General features: G+C 39.6%; 1 protein-coding gene across 9 annotated transcripts in view; it reads right to left on the bottom strand.

The window, feature by feature from the left end:
• Positions 1-11,766: 11,766 nt before the first annotated feature.
• trip12 (thyroid hormone receptor interactor 12) overlaps positions 11,767-16,697 on the bottom strand; it is a 216,345-nt gene continuing 211,414 nt past the window's right edge. For all 9 annotated transcript variants that reach the window (XM_043702803.2, XM_043702804.2, XM_043702806.2 and 6 more), the window contains 2 exons: positions 16,384-16,487; positions 11,767-14,321 (listed from right to left, as the gene is read on the bottom strand). In XM_043702803.2, coding sequence (XP_043558738.2) covers positions 14,125-14,321; positions 16,384-16,487 — 301 coding nt within the window. In that variant the 3' untranslated portion in view covers positions 11,767-14,124. The remainder of the gene's footprint in view (positions 14,322-16,383; positions 16,488-16,697) is intronic.

Here is a 16,697-nt window from a genome sequence, read left to right as displayed (position 1 = left end):
ATCTTGTATGTCTCTATCAAATCCCCTCTTGGCCACCTTCTCTCCAATGAGAACAGACCCAAGTCTCTCAGCCTTTCCTCATAAGCCCTTCTCTCCAGACCAGGCAACATCCTGGTAAATCTCCTCTGCACCTTTTCCACACTTCCACATCCTTCCTGTAATGGGGCAATCAGAACTGTACACAATATTCCAAGTGTGGCCACACTAACAGTTGCAGCTGCAACGTGACATCATGGCTCCGGAACTCAATCCCTCTACCAATAACACCTAACACACCGTATGCCTTCTTAACAGCACTATCCACCCGGGTGGCAACTTTCAGGGATCTATGCACATGGATTCCAAGATCCCTCTGTACATCCACACTACCATTGACCCAGTACTCTGCCTGTCCACCATCTTCAAGGTGCATATCAGGAGTGTGAGGGAATACTCCTCACGTACCTGGATGGGCACAGCTCTAATAGCATTTAAAAAGCTCAACACCATCCAGGCCAAAGCAGCCCACTTGATTGGCACCACGTCCACTCCCTCTACCACCAATGCTCAGTAGCAGCATATGTGTACTAGCTACAAGATACACTGCAGGAATTTATCACAGATCCTTAGACAAACCCATAACCATTTCCATCTAGGGTAAGGACAGCAGTTACATGGAAACACCAGCCCCTGCAAGTTCCCCTCAGAGCCACTCACCATCCTGTCTTGGAAACACATTGCTGTTCCTTCACTGTTACTGGGTCAAAATCCTTGAATTCCCTCCCTAATGGCATTGTTGGTTAACCAACAGCAGATGGACTGCAGTGGTTCAAGGCAGCAGCTCACCCCCACCTTCTCAAGGGGCAACTGGGGACAGGTGATGAATGTTCACCCAGCCAGTGACACCCACATCCCACAAGGGAATTTAAAAAACCTTTTTCTAGGAAACTGTCCCAGACGATGAATTCTTGTCCACATCCACCTTCACTAAGTCCCCCCCCACCAACCAAATCTACATGAAAATTAAAGTTGCCATTAATAATGAACTTTTTTTAAAAAATAAAAGCATACCCTCTATTTCCTGATTTATACTCACCCCACCCCCTTTAGGGGGCATATCGACTACTCCCACCCATGTGATTTCTTACTTATATCGGCTCTACATCTTCTGATCAAGATCATTTGTTGTTATTGTACTTATTCCATTTTGAATTAACAATGCAACCCCACCATTCTTCATTCCTGTCTGTCCTTTCAAATAGTCACATACTTAGCTCCCAGCGTTGATATTCTTGTAACTACGTCATCACAAAAGTTGTATGATCATACTCATTACATATTTAAACGGTACAAGTAGAGGTTAGTGTTGGGAATAAAATGGAAAGAGCCCTTAAATCTTCTGTCTTTCTATGCTTTCTTGCTTTAACTCTTATTTTTCTACATTTCTACACTATATACCGTTATTCAAATAACAGCCATGTCCTTTGCTCTGGAACCTCCTCAAATTAGTTTAAGGCCCTCAACTGCAGTCCTACTTAATTAATTCTCCAGGACACTGCTCCCAGGACAAGGCAAGTGATCAATGAGCATAAGAGGTACAGTTAGTAAGTTTGCAGATGACACCAAAATTGGAGGTGTAGTGGACAGCGAGGAGGGTTACCTCAGATTACAACAGGGTCTGGACCAGATGGGCCAATGGGCTGAGAAGTGGCAGTTGGAGTTTAATTCAGATAAATGCGAGGTGCTGCATTTTGGGAAACCAAATCTTAGCAGGACTTATATACTTAATGGTAAGGTCCCAGGGAGTGTTGCTGAACAAAGAGACCTTGGAGTGCAGGTTCATAGCTCCTTGAAAGTGGAGTCGCAGATAGATAGGATAGTGAAGGCGGCATTTGGTATGCTTTCCTTTATTGGTCAGAGTATTGAGTACAGGAGTTGCAGCTGTACAGGACATTGGTTAGGCCACTGTTGGAATATTGCATGCAATTCTGGTCTCCTTCCTATCAGAAAGGTGTTGTGAAACTTGAAAGGGTTCAGAAAAGATTTAAAAGGATGTTGCCAGGGTTGGAGGATCTGAGCTACAGGGAGAGGCTGAACAGGCTGGGGTTGTTTTCCCTGGAGCGTTGGAGGCTGAGGGGTGACGTTATAGAGGTTTACAAAATTATGAGGGTCATGGATAGGATAAATAGACAAAGTCTTTTCCTTGGCGTTGGGGAGTCCAGGACTAGAGGGCATAGGTTTAGGGTAAGAGAGGAAAGATGTAAAAGAGACCTAAGGGGCAACTTTTTCATGCAGAGGGTGGTACGTGTATGGAATGAGCTGCCAGATGATGTGGTGGAGGCTGGTACAATTACAACATTTAAAAGGCATTTGGATGGGTATATGAATAGGAAGGGTTTGGAGGGATATGGGCCGGGCGCTGGCAGGTGGGACTAGATTGGGTTGGAATATCTGATCGGCATGGACGGGTTGGACCGAAGGGTCCATTTCCATGCTGTACATCTCTATGACTCTAAATGGGAAGAACATGGGACAGCAAACTTAATGTATACCTAAAAATAATAGGACAATCATGACAAACTACAACTTGTAGTCACATCCATGTGGATCAGTGAATGCAACATGCTGTAGAAATACACAATCAGCTCAACTCAGAACTACCTTTAGTTTACAAAATGCCAAAAGCACTTGGCTTAATCACCCTCTTCCTTGTATAGATAGTAATGGGAGGAGAAAGTGAGGTCTGCAGATGCTGGAGATCAGAGCTGAAAATGTGTTGCTGGAACAGATAGTAATGGGCCAACATTGTTTCTGATAGTAAGAGACCAGTGACCTCTGGTGGTGAGGTGGAGAATTGAAGGCAGTCTACAGAAAACAAGATTTGGAGACGCCAGTGTTGGACTGGAGTGTACAAAGTTAAAATTCACAACACCAGGTTATAGTCCAACAGGTTTAATTGGAAGCACACCAGCTTTCGGGGCGACGCTCCTTCATCAGGCGATAGTAGAGAGCTCGATTGTAACAGAATTTATAGCAAAAATTTACAGTGTGATGTAACTGAAATTATACATTGAAAAATTGATTGTTAAGCCTTTCATCTGTTAGAATACAGTGATAGTTTCACTTCTTTCATGTGTAAATCACAAAACCCTTTTTTTAAAAGTTGCATTCTCGGGTTAGCTGTTAACAATGGTGATAGCTAGACAATATGTTGAAGGTGTTAGTCCCCTGTTCTCTGTCTATGCCATGATGTTTAGATTGATTCTAATCTAAAAAGTGAGATTACATTAATTCATGCAGTTTTTGAGCTCAGAGTTCGACATGAATGCATGTAGTTTTTGAGCAAAGTACAATGTAACCCTGCAAGTACAAATTCACCCCACAAAATATATGTGCGCTTGTGGGTCTTTGTGTGTGTCTGTCTGGGGTGGGGGTTGTGAGTGTGAGAAAGTGTATGTGTGTGTGTGTGTGTGTGTAGTGAGTGCAGAGTGTCTTAAGTGTGTGAGGGGGTGCATGTGAGAGTGTGGGAGTGTGTGTGTCTATAAGAGTGTGTGCGCGCATCTCTGCGTGTACCTGTGTCCGTGTGTATGTTACAATCAACAGACAGGAGGGTTCCCTCCCAGTTGGGGAACACTTCAATGGTCCAGGACATTCAGCCTCCGACCTTCGGGTGGCCATCCTCCAAGGCGGACTTCGGGACAGGCAGCAGAGGAAAGTGGCCGAGCAGAGGCTGATAGCTAAGTTCGGTACCCATAGGGAGGGCCTCAACCGGGACCTTGGGTTCATGTCACATTACAGGTGATCACCATTGCACTACACACACACACAGATATTTCTACACACACACACACACACACACTCACATGCACACGGACACAGGTACACAGATGCACACAGACACCCACACACACCCTTATAGAGACACACTCCCACATGCACCCCCTCACAGACTGAAGACACTCTGCACTCACTACACACACTTTCTCACACTCAACCCCCACCCCAGATAGACAGACACACACACACAGACAGACAAAGACCCACATGCACATATATTTTGTGGGGTGAATTTGTACTTGCAGATTCACATTGTACTTTGCTCAAAAACTGCATGCATTCATGTAAAACTCTTATCTCACTTTTTAGATTAGAATCAATCTAAACATCATAGCATAGACAGAGAACACAGGGGGCCAGCACCTTCAACATATTGTCTAGCTAACACCCATTGTTACAGCTAACCCGAGAATGCAAATTAAAAAAAAAGGTTGTGTGATTTACACATGAAAGAAGTGAAACTATCACTGTTAAGCCTTTCATCTGTTAGAATACAATCAATTTTTCAATGTATAATTTCAGTTACATCATACAGTAAATTTTTGCTATAAATTCTGTGTTACAATCGAGCCCTCCACTATCACCTGATGAAGGAGCGTCGCTCCGAAAGCTAGTGTGCTTCCAATTAAACCTGTTGGGCTATAACCTGGTGTTGTGAGATTTTTAACTTTGTACAGAAAACAAAAAAGGGCAGCTCATCTAAATTTCTCTGATCCTTTACTCTGGAGCCCCCTGGAGATTTTCAGCTACTGCGACATTGGATTCCACTTACTGACTCAAGAAAGAATGGCTTTTTGTGTAGCTGGTGTGCCACATTATTTTCTTAAAATATATAACTTTAAAAGTTGCCTTTTCTGACAGTAGTATACTTTGCACAAGTGGCTGCAGTCAGAAATGTTATCACCTGCACAGAGATAAATGTGCTTTTCCTAGTGATATTAAGTGGTGTCAAGATGTTATTATTTAACACACACAAACTGGTCAGGTCATCCAGGTACAAGTTTCACAAGCAATTTACAGGAAGTCTGGCTCCAATATATGTAAAAACGAGGACTGCAGATGCTGGAAACCAGAGTCTAGATTAGAGTGGTGCTGGAAAAGCACAGCAGGTCAGGCAGCATCCAAGGAGCAGGAAAATTGACGTTTTGGGCAAAAGTCCTTCATCAGGAATAGAGGCTCCAATATAAGTTGAAAGGTTTCAGAAAAGGACGTTGCCAGGGTTGGAGGATTTGAGCTGTAGGGAGAGGCTGAAGCTGTTTTCCCTGGAGCATTCGAGGCTAAGGGGTGACCTTTTAGAGGTTTATAAAATTATGAGGGGCATGGATAGGGTAAATAGGCAAAGGCTTTACCCTGGGTTGATGGGAGTCTGGAAGCAGAGGGCATAGGTTTAGGGCGAGAAGGGAAAAATTTAAAAGGGAGCAACGTTTTCACACAGAGGGTGGTACGTGTATGGAATGAACTGCCAGAGGAAGTGGAGGAGGCTGGTACAATTATAACATTTAAAAAGACATCTGGATGGGTACATGAATAGGACAGTTTGGAGGGATATAGGCTAAGTGCTGGCAAATGGAACTAGATTAGTTAATCATGTCTGGTCGGCATGGACAGGTTGGACCGAATGGTCTGTTTCTGTGCTGTACATCTCTATGACTGATAGCAGAGATATTTGCTCTCCCAAAGTTCAAGCAATTCTCATATCTCCAGCCTTACTCACCCAACTCCCTCAGAGTGAAAGAGGACAAAACGTACTTCACATCAAAATTAATACTTACATTGATTTTCTTTCCTCACCCTTTTACGTTTTCCAGCAAATTTCTACCAGAAGTGAACAGACCCATTGTACACACAATGGCATTCAGTGTTACAGCAAAACCCTGGACTAGCAGAGAGCAAAGCATGCTTAGCATCACCTCTCTGCAGAGCAAATTAATCAAATACTCTGCTTCTGGGAAGGAAGGCTCATTTCATGAACAAACATCAATAAGTTGGAGCAATTCTACAAGATACTGGTTTGGCCACATTAGAATACTGTGTACAGTTCTGGTCGCCACTTTACCAAAAGGATGTGGACGCTTTGGAGAGGGTGCAGAAAAGGTTTATGAGGATGTTGCCTGGTATGGAAGGTGCTCGCTATGAAGAGAAGTTGAGTAGGTTAGGTTTATTTTCACTAGAAAAAAGGAGATTGAGGGGGGACCTGATTGAGGTTTACAAAATCATGAAGGGTATAGACAGGGTGGATAGAGACAAGCTTTTTCCCAGGGTGAAGGATTTAATAACAAGAGATCACACTTTCAAAGGAGAGAGGTGGAAAGTTTAAGGGGGATACACGCAGTAAGAACTTCACACAGGGTGGTGGGTGTTTGGAACACGTTGCCAGCAGAGGTGGTAGAGGCAGCCACAGTAGATTCATTTAAGATGCGTCTGGACAGATGCATGAGTAGGTGGGGAGCAGAGGGATACAGATGCTTAGGAATTGGCCAACAGATTTAGACAGTACATTTGAATTGGCTCAGGCTTGGAGGGCCAAAGGGCTGTAAATTTTCTTTGTTCTCTCTCTTTTTATTAGTGGGAGGGAAAAAATGCACAGCAAGGTTGGATCTATAGAAATTTCAGTTCTAAAATGGTACACCTAGAGGAAACCAATCTATTCTAAAAAAACTGCTTCACTGTTTTGTTGCCTTAGCTACTTTACCTTTAATTGAAATTTCCTGCCTTTTCTTTTCACATCACATTTATCTCCCTTAAACAAAGATTCGGCACCTACAGGCATCTGACACTACGTATTCCATGTCCTCACTGACATTTGATTGCACATTTTACCTGAATGTTCTTAGAACTTAAAGCTAGTTTGAATAAAATTCTGCATAATTTCCCGTATAGTTGGAGAACCTGGTGTTCATTATTTCCTATTAGGCAAATCATGCATTTTCATGTTTTCTAGAACACTGAGGATACAAGTTCATTAGCTCATTCTGTAACCTGGAAGAGATGAAGCTAACTGATCACTCAAGCCTGTAGCTAACTCATGAATAAAGACAAAATACCGCGGACACTGGAAATTTGAAACAAACTCTGAAGAGTCATACTGGATATGAAAATGTTAACTTGGTTTTTCTCTCCGGAGATGTGGTCAGACTTGCTGAGTTTCTTCTGCATTCAGTTTGCTTTAGCTGACACAGGATTGGTTATTTATCCTTCCTGTGTTTGTGGGTTACCATTGTGTACACTGCTTGCCTCATTGCAGAAAGATTGTGATCACATGAGGAGGGGTACAGCGGACATTTATGGGAATGTTGCCAGGACTGGAGAATTCGAGCCATTGTGAAAAAATTGGATAGGATTAGAAATTTTTCTCTGGAGTAGCGGTGGCTGAGATGACATTTAACTGGTGCATAAATAAGATTACTTTATTATGCCTGAAACAAAATTTCAGCTTGTGTTCAAGAACTGGCCAAAATAATTATAATTCACGAAAACACATACCTGGAGCAAAGACTTGGGATATCTTCAAACAACTTTGTATCTGTTTTCAGTTTCATCTCAATCTCCTATATGTAATGGTGTGACCCAACACTTGCATTTGGCCTGCAATTCTTGACCAAGCTTCATTCATAATCACCTTTTGCTTTTCCTGATCACCAACGTGCAACTGGATTTAGAGGTATAGTGGTTATTCTATGCCTTACTTTGTGGACGAATTAAAAAGCCTTGCTAAATCCAAATTTAAGAATTTCTATTATCAACAAATTCCATTATTACATTAGAGAATCCCGTACATTTTTTGGCATAACCTGTTCAACTAAACAAACATTTCATTTTTGCTTCTTTCAAAATAAGCATTACAATCCCAGATTCATAGCAATGAAGAGACAGAGAGAGAGATCATTAAATCCATAAAAACCATGATTGTTCATGGAAAGTTATTTATTTACAAGTGTTTCCTTCACTTTCCCCTGAGGGGGATATGTGCCAAGTGCTGCCAAATGGGACTACGTTAGTTGAGGATATCAGATCAGCATAGACAAATTGGACCGAAGGGTCTGTTTCAGTACTGGATGTGGTGATTATCTTGTTACTCCTAGTCTCTTATGACATGGGAGAAGGGCTGCCCAAGTAAGCTTGATGAACAATTGCCATGCTCACAGAGCACAATTTGTGAAAACTGTGTGCAAATGGTAGAGGTGAAAGGATTCAAGCCTGTTGTCAACATTAAGCAAACTACTCAACTTGATACTGTTGAATTTCAAGTGGTGAGTATTACATAACACTTTGCCATGTCTAAGGTCTGCCAACGTTACAAACATTCAAGTTGTTCACCACTTAGGGAGAGAAAACGTTTTTCCAGTCTCCTTCCATCACATGTAAACAGTGTCTATAACAAATCCTCCACGTGTCTACAGGAGAAGTCTGGAGACTGAGGAAAGAAATTCACACGGCATAAACTTTTAAAGTTATTCAGGCAATGGGTATTGTCCTCAGACTGACAGGTGTTTTTGGCCATTGATTGTTTTTGTTTTGGATCCAACCTTTTTCTTGCTTTAAACTTCTATGAAGCTTCCAGAAAAAAAATCACTTAAGTTATTAACAGTCAACAACCATCACAAAACTAATGAAATCTTCACAAGAAAATTGTCAAATACTTTAAGACAAACCATCCAGGTAAACTACACAAATTGAATTAGACTCTGGGAAAGAAATAAAACTTTCAGCCATAATCACAGTTAACTTTCAAGTATCCTCTGCAGAGGCTGGTCCTCTGATTGGGCTTTCCACTGACTTTAATTGGCTGCATCATCAATGATGATCAGTACTAAAGTGTTAAGACTTTCAGTGCCAGCCTATTCACCAAAGCACAATGAGTTACCATCCTGTTTCTCACCTGATACCAACCACAATCAGAAGAAATGAACATAAGAGTCAATGACAAACAAGACAGAGGCGGCTGAGGAAGATCTAGACAGTGGAGATAAATCAGTTACAAAGGGGGAAATGCATAAGTATTTTAAAAAGGACCATTAAGTTACAGGAATATTCTTTTGCAAAATACATATCAACTGATATTTCATAAATGACAGATGAATTCATTCACAAGTATTAATGGATAGTAAAAAGTTTAAATCAAGCACCTGTTTAAAAATAATTCACTTTAATTACAGACTTCATTCTTGAACTCAAGGAATAAATTTGTACTTCTCTCTAGTTCAAATCAACTCAGGCAACTGAGTTAAGATATTAAACAGAGTATAAGTCACACAGTAACCATAAGTTGAGAGTGTGTTGCTGGAAAAACACAGCAGGTCAGGCAGCATCCGAGGAGCAGGAAAATTGACGTTTTGGGACAGTGTCCTTAATCAGGAAACATCCGGCCCGAAACAGTTGATTTTCCTGCTATGCTTTTCCAGCAACACAAACACACAAACTCTGACCTCCAGCATCTGCAGTCCTCACTATCTCAGAGGTAATCATAAGTGAATAATCTTTCACACTCAATGAATGATGATTGCAACATCTGTACCAGTGACTACTTAAATGGATAATGGTTACATTTGGCTCTGAAATCTGCAGCTAGCAATTATAAATCAATGCTTCTTCCTAAAACTTTATTTAAACAAATTAATTATTGGTATTCTCATCTCGTCCTAACTCCGACTAATTCCCTTTCCTGGAGGTTTCAGTGCAGTATTGCTATTGCAGGACAATATCTTTGGCCACATGGTTTTTGTTAAGACAATACTGGGAATATTTTAAAGTTTTGACAGTAAAAGGGACAGCAGATTGTCGTTCTCTTATTGATGTCTTCATTTAATGTTAGTCTGATTAGTTACAGTCCATGTTACATTAGCAAAATTACCATAGTTCTACCAGCTCTATCATTAGACAGAGACACAGACAGTCAAGCAGAGGGGACAGAAGAGAGAGAACGCAAAGAGTGTGTGCTGGTTTAACCTAATGACCACCAGGCCTCAGGTGAGGAGTGGGATTGAGAAGGACAGTCCTTCATGGTAACCTCTGCTGGTGCAGGAACTGAACCCATCCTGTTGGCATCACTTCACATCGAAGACCAGTTGACCCCAAAGACCCTATCTTAGAGATGATGTTGTTTTTGCGTTTGACATAAACAGAGTCAGTTTTGATTTTAGTTCAGCACTGATAGCAGCAACAGATTCTGGCTGCTGCGTCCACATTAACAGAAGTTTCTCATAAGGAAAGTTGGAACTTCCAATTGGTGCATACAACCAAACTTAATTGGTCAGGAGGCAGGGGAGTTGTGATGGGTCACAACATTACAACAGGCAGAAGTTACAAGGAAACAGTGAATGTCGTCATATGGTCTAAGCCAATTCCCAACAACTTTCCTAAAATTTAAAAGGTTGCTTATTTCTAGAAGGTATTGTTTGATTAAAACGAACTGTAAATTCACTTAAAATTGTTTTTTTTGTGGGATGCATTGGCATAGCCAACACTGTTTTTACCAGACAGCAAATCCAATTCAATTCAGAGGTAGGTTATCTTTTTAAAAAAGCAACAGAAAACCAACCCAAACACCTATCCAGTTTACCCGTTCATTGATTACTGAACGCAGTTTGATTTCAGACATCTAAATACAGGTTTGCAATGTCGTCAGTTTATTGTATTCAACTAATTCCAAATACACAATATCTTTGAGTAATAGACACAAATAAACCTGTTCACTTTCCCCAAGTAGAAACTTAACATTCATTGCTTCTTTAAAAGTCTAACAAATAAAGGAGTTGAAGAAAAGCTTGGGATAATTGTAAATCAGTTTCTGTTACAAACTGTCACAACCAATGTATTACAGCGAACAAGACCTCTAGAACAGAATTCTTCCTTCAAATCAACATCCTGGAACAAACAATAAAAGAGATTGCCAGAGAAACTCAGCAGGGTCGAGCAGTATCTGTGGACAGAGGAACAGAGTTAGTGTTTGGAGTCCAGAGTTCTGAAGAAAGATCAGTGGACTTGAAATATTAACTCTATCCCTCTCCACAGATGCTGCCAGACCTACTGCATTTCTCCAACAATTCCTGTTTTTGCATGTTTCAGATTACCAGCACATTATTTTAAGAGTTCATCCTGGCTTCATTATCCTTATTCCATTCTCAAATTGGCTAGCTCATTTCATAACGTGGCCATAAACACAGTTCAAGAAAAATGGGACTTAACACACCCTGAATAATAGTCAGCCCAGGAACATCCCAGGAATAAACTTGTAACTGTTTTAAATTAGAAAACTTTAATCTTGAAATTAAATAAAATCTTAACCCTATGTACATACAAAGATTTCATACATTACAATGACACACTCTTCCTTGTTTTTATTCACGGCTATGAATCTGTTAAGGAAATACTTGAGTCCCCTCTACTTGTCTACTTTGTCAGATGAAGAGAACTATTTAAGATTCACCCCTTACTTTCCATTAATCTTGCAAAATGTTACAAAGTTGTATTAATTCCTAATTTATGAAAAACTGAAACAAACGAGGTAAAGAAAGAATTGGGTAAATGGTGGTGTGGAAAGAACTAGGATGAGAGTACTCCAGAGGCTAAATGGCCTTTCTCCATTCCTATATTCTCACCTTGGGCACATCCAAAATCTGAAAGACTTCAATTTTAATTAATTTGGAACTGATATTATATTCAGACCAGCGTCTTAAAGAACAGGTGGAAGCTAGCTGATAAGTAACTCACATTTCCCACTAGTGCATTTAAGAATGAGTGCAAACATTTTTACACAGTAAATGGACGACTAGGAAGGCCAACTTTCAACTGACATTTGGCAAGCCATTTAATGCACTTGACATGCTAAAAGAATGGAGTGTGTGTTTTCAAAGGCCACATGGTGGAACTAGCACACAGGCTTGCTTTCAACCATAAAAATCTCTCTCCTTTTCATATATGAATCAATAATCTGCTCAGATTTACAACATACTAGTTCAATTTTTTTTAATGTTTCATAAAGTAACAGGCAATGAACCAAATAGGCAGTAAAACAGGCAAATTATAGGGATGAAGCAACAAATTATGTAAATGGCTAGCATTAACTGCATGGTTCAATATTCTTTCAAGCACAGAACAGTGACTTTTACAAAATGGATGAAAACTGCAACAAGTATACTAAAAGGGTTGCTTGGTTATATAGTACAAGTTTAAGCTCATTTGAATTTAGAATTCAATGTAACAATAATGCAATCTAAATGCTGGAGATTAAAAGAGAAAGTATGATATCATTTCATTGCTCAATATACTCAAATGTTGCTTAAAAAAAAAACAAATTTATCACTATTATCCCCTTCCCACAAAGAGCAAAATGTGCAAACCAACAAGTAGCATCCAGGACATCCATCTCCTTAGGTATACACATAAGACCCAGTAGACTGTATGGAGATCAGGAACTGTTAAATCCTGAGTTTTTAATTCCACTATTATTTAAAGAACTGGCTGCAGACTGACAATTGTTTGATCAAGGACTTCCTGTAGGGGAAACCAGGTGTAGTAGGTCTCACCTGAGCTTATAAATGTACCTGCAGAAGTTAAATATTTGCTCAGAGAACAGGTTTACTTAAAGTAGTCTTTCATTTCTTGTCTGACATGGGAGTAGAATACCTAAAGTTGCTATAGCTTTATCCTCCCAATCCATGTAAGATTCCCTTAAAAAAATCCATAGACTTTTAAACTATTTAACCCATAATTTGTTAGAATCAAGGTAAACTGGCTAGGCATGAGGGATAAGAGCTCTGAAGGCCAGTAAGCAGTTATTAAACTATAGCAGTTTAATATTTGGTTATTAATCTAACCTGGTAAAGGAGTTAAATTTGATAAAGTCCTCACAGCTGGACAGATTGATTAATCATACCATTGAAGGATATAATTTAAAAAACATTTGATTTGTTTCAATATCAAGAGGGCCACTGAATGCAACAGTGCTCCAAACATTACAACCACATTGAATTTTTCCACCTTTATTTGCTCAAACTCCAACACAAGTTTAGTTAAAAAGACACTTTGGCACTATCCCTGAATCAGAAAAGTTTGGTTGCTGAATACAAAATAATTATACAAAAAGTGAGTCAAACATTTTATTTATTTATGTTCAGGTAAAAACATTAACCTGATGAAGTAGTTATTGCAGATTTCAGAAATCAGCACATGAACAGTTGGACAGAGCAGTGTTTACAGGTGCACTATCCTTATCAAACCAAGAGAGCTCAACTATTACTTTTGTTCAAAGCTAGCAGTGCAAAAAACAGGTGAACTACAACAAGGTAAATTAAACAAGATAAAGCAACTGTCCCACTATAACAGCAAGTGGAACTTTCCTCAAAGTTTTACACCAACTGGAAATGCTACCTGTCCCTTGAATAACAGACTAACCAGCCTGATACTGGTTTAAACTACAGATTCTTAAAAAAAGGAAAAAAGGGATTTCTGAGTATTGTTAATTGTTGCCTGAAGTCATTCTGTAAACAAATCTAAAGAGAGATTAAAGGCTTCTGCCAACAGTCCTATTATTTTGCAATAAAACTACTGGCAAATACTAGAATTTGTATATTGGAAACAAATAAATTTTAGACTATGATACAATTGTTGGGCAATGGAGGTTAAGAAATGCTTAAAATCTTCAAGCCCTTGGCTTAACCATTCGCTGAATCATGGGATTAAGAAACATCACAAAATGCAGAACCCTATGTTACATCACACAAGTGCAGATGAGTTAAACATAAATGGACAAACTAAATGGAAGAGAGGGTGAATATAGACAAGAGAAAAATGCAAATGACACTAACCAGAGCTTAAATTATTTTATGCAAGGTATAAGTCTGTCATCTTCTGCATGTTTGTACATATTAATCTTTGGAAACAAAAAAAAACCACCAGAAATGTAGGCTCCAGATGGATATACACACCAATACCAAACTGCACAGTGACATTTTATTGATCCGTCATCCTGGAAGAAAAACATCCCTTTCTTTTGATTTTGAATACCACACAGAAAAAAAAGCAATTTAAAAACTGCACCCAAATAATTGTTAAATTAACAAGAACTTCTTTAAGAATTTATTTTTGTTTAAATCTTGCATTAACTTTGGGGTCTTTTTTTTCAGTCCATAAGGGCTATTTTAATAAATATACCATCCAAGTCTTTTTGTTGAAAATTTGCAGCATACCCAAGCCATTTCTACAACAAGTACGCTGTACACATTGCCTTGATGCAGTGATACACTTAGAAAATAAATCATGATTTTGTCATTTGTTGTAACAGGCAGCTTGAAGATTCAGATGCTGTGATCAGGAGAGATGGAATGACTGCTGCCCTTCTCTAGCAGCTATTAAAAGTTTTTCACGCATTATGTCGATACTGGAGTAATCTGGCAACTTGAGATAATTAACACAGGTCATTACAGAAGGTAAGAAATCATCAGGGTTTTCTGTGGACTCAAATGTCTTGCGCACAATGGTGAGTGGGGGGTTTAAACTCCGAAACCCTGTAAAAAGAAAAACTTGCATAAGTTTCGTCACAGTATACAAATAAATCCAAATTTGCCAATCTTTTACAAGGCATTAAGATGTAGGAGCGAAAGCAGACCATTCAACCAGTGAGTCTGTTCTGCAATGAGATCATAACTGATCGGATTACCCTCACCTCCACATTCCTGTTGTTTCCCCGTAGCCTTAAAATTTGTCTCAGTCTTCAATTACTTAATGACCCAGTATCAACAACCCTATGATAGACATTCCACAGATTCACTATCCTCTGATAAAATCCCTAACTCACCTGTCTTAAATGGGCAACCCTTACTATAAGATTAGGTCAGTACAAGAAGATACTTAAGCCATAATATTTAAGCTGTGTTTGAAAATTATAATGTTGGTATGGGCTGACTGATTCTTTCCCATAATGTTTATTACTATGTCTTGGTCAGGTTCTCATTCCCATCTCCTGGCACGGGAGCTAATATCAGAAAATAGATAAAGACAATGGAGATTTGAAAAGCTTCAAGATACACAAGGACAGACAGTGCTGTGGTAGGGATAAACATGGAGACAATAAAGAATACAAGACCTTCTACACTGGGAGAAACTGTTGATGGAGGCAACAGCCTTGGCTCAGTGCAGAGACTGAGGGTTTAAACCCAACTGCAGAAATCTGAACATAATCTAGGCTATATTGCAGCGTAGTATGGAGGCAGTGCTGCACTGCTGGGCCTTGCCATTTTTCCGAAGAGGCTTTGACTATGCCTTCACTATTATATTTGGAGAGCAGGGGAGTTCTCTCAATGCCTTGGCCAATAGCTATCATTCAAATAATGTAGTTGACAAATTTATGTCATTCTTAGTAGGGCTAGCTGTGACAAAGTGAACACTGCTTTGCTCTTCCTTAGCTAAACTTCAAACGTACTTCATTATCGACCAGATGGTTTTGGATGCCTGGAGTTTGTGAAAGCCACGCTGTCATAGTTGTAGGTACATTCGCTGAGCTTAGGAAGTTGATTTGCAGACGTTTCACCCCATCTAGGTGACATCTTCAGCGCCCACATACCCACAACTATCACAAAACCTGCACCTGTGCTACAAATCTTTACGCAAACCTTGAAAGCCATGTTATAAACAAAATGCTTTTATTTCCTTTTGTCCCATATCTGCAAATAATCCACATATTAGATTAGATAAAAACCTGAAAGACATCCGAACTTTTTCATCAAATGCAACATCAAGTCAGTGTTTAAGTAGTACATTTAATCCACGGAGCTGCTTTGCAGTTTTGGGAGCAACACTTCACCTCATTGACCCAAGATAGCCACAGCCTCGGTCAAATGGGCTCCCAATCTCAATGCTTGTTTCAAACTAAAAGTCATAATAGAATTGAAAGTCAGAACTGTGTAAGAACCATCGAGAGAAAGATAGACTTCCATTTATTCAGCATTTCCATGACTACCGCATGTTTCAAAACATATTACAGCTAATGAATACCTTTGAATGTAGTCACTGTACTAGAAAGGACAGGAGATGGCATTGTGTAATATCAATGGCCTAGTAAACCAGGGCTCCATGTTAATGTTCAGGGGACATGCGTTTAAATCACACTGTGGCAGATCTGAACTTGTAAATAAAACTGAACCATTGTTGATGGTTCTAAAATCTGATCTGGTTCACTGAAGTCCTTCAGGGAAAGAAATCAGAGCTTTCCTGGTCTGGTCTATATGCAACTCCAGACCCACAGCAATGTGGCTGACTTTTAATTGTCCTCTGGGCAATTAGGGATAGGCAATAAATGCTGGCCTAGCCAATAACATGCACACACAAAATTTGGAAAACAGCAGTAAATATTAAATGAAGGCGTATTGAACAACTGCCAAAACTACTTCAAGAGAAAGGCTATGACTGTGGTTACAAGGCTTTATTCATTTAACGTGGAAGAATCCAGCACACAGAAACGTGTAAAGATTCCAATTTCATAGTTTACATCCATCAGCATGTCACTTTATAGCTCAATGTTTCTCCATCACAAAAACATCAATGTGACAGAAGTGGCGAGATCAGGCTTACCTCCGACAGGTAGTCGTGGACTTCCGGTAACAAACTGAAGAAATAGTCTTTGTTGCTCACCATCAAAACTACTGAGTATTTCAAACAGAAATTTCACTGCACGACTGTGAGATAAAAGCAAAAAAAAAAGACACCAAACTTTGAATTAATTGATGCCTTCTGTCGTGTCTGCACCTCCAGAGACAACAGTTTCTACAAATCAGAATGTAACTTTCAGTGCAATTCATTTATACTGTTCCAGTGTCAAACGCATCAATTCTAGGGAAGGTGAAGCTTAGAGATTTACTTGTGTTGTGACTGCTGTACAGGATATA

The sequence above is a fragment of the Chiloscyllium plagiosum genome, unplaced genomic scaffold (assembly GCF_037043375.1).
Source record: "Chiloscyllium plagiosum isolate Xiang-an unplaced genomic scaffold, Cpla_swu_hap1 HiC_scaffold_13, whole genome shotgun sequence".
Classification (NCBI taxonomy): domain Eukaryota; kingdom Metazoa; phylum Chordata; class Chondrichthyes; order Orectolobiformes; family Hemiscylliidae; genus Chiloscyllium; species Chiloscyllium plagiosum.
This window is presented reverse-complemented; position numbering and strand designations above follow the sequence as displayed.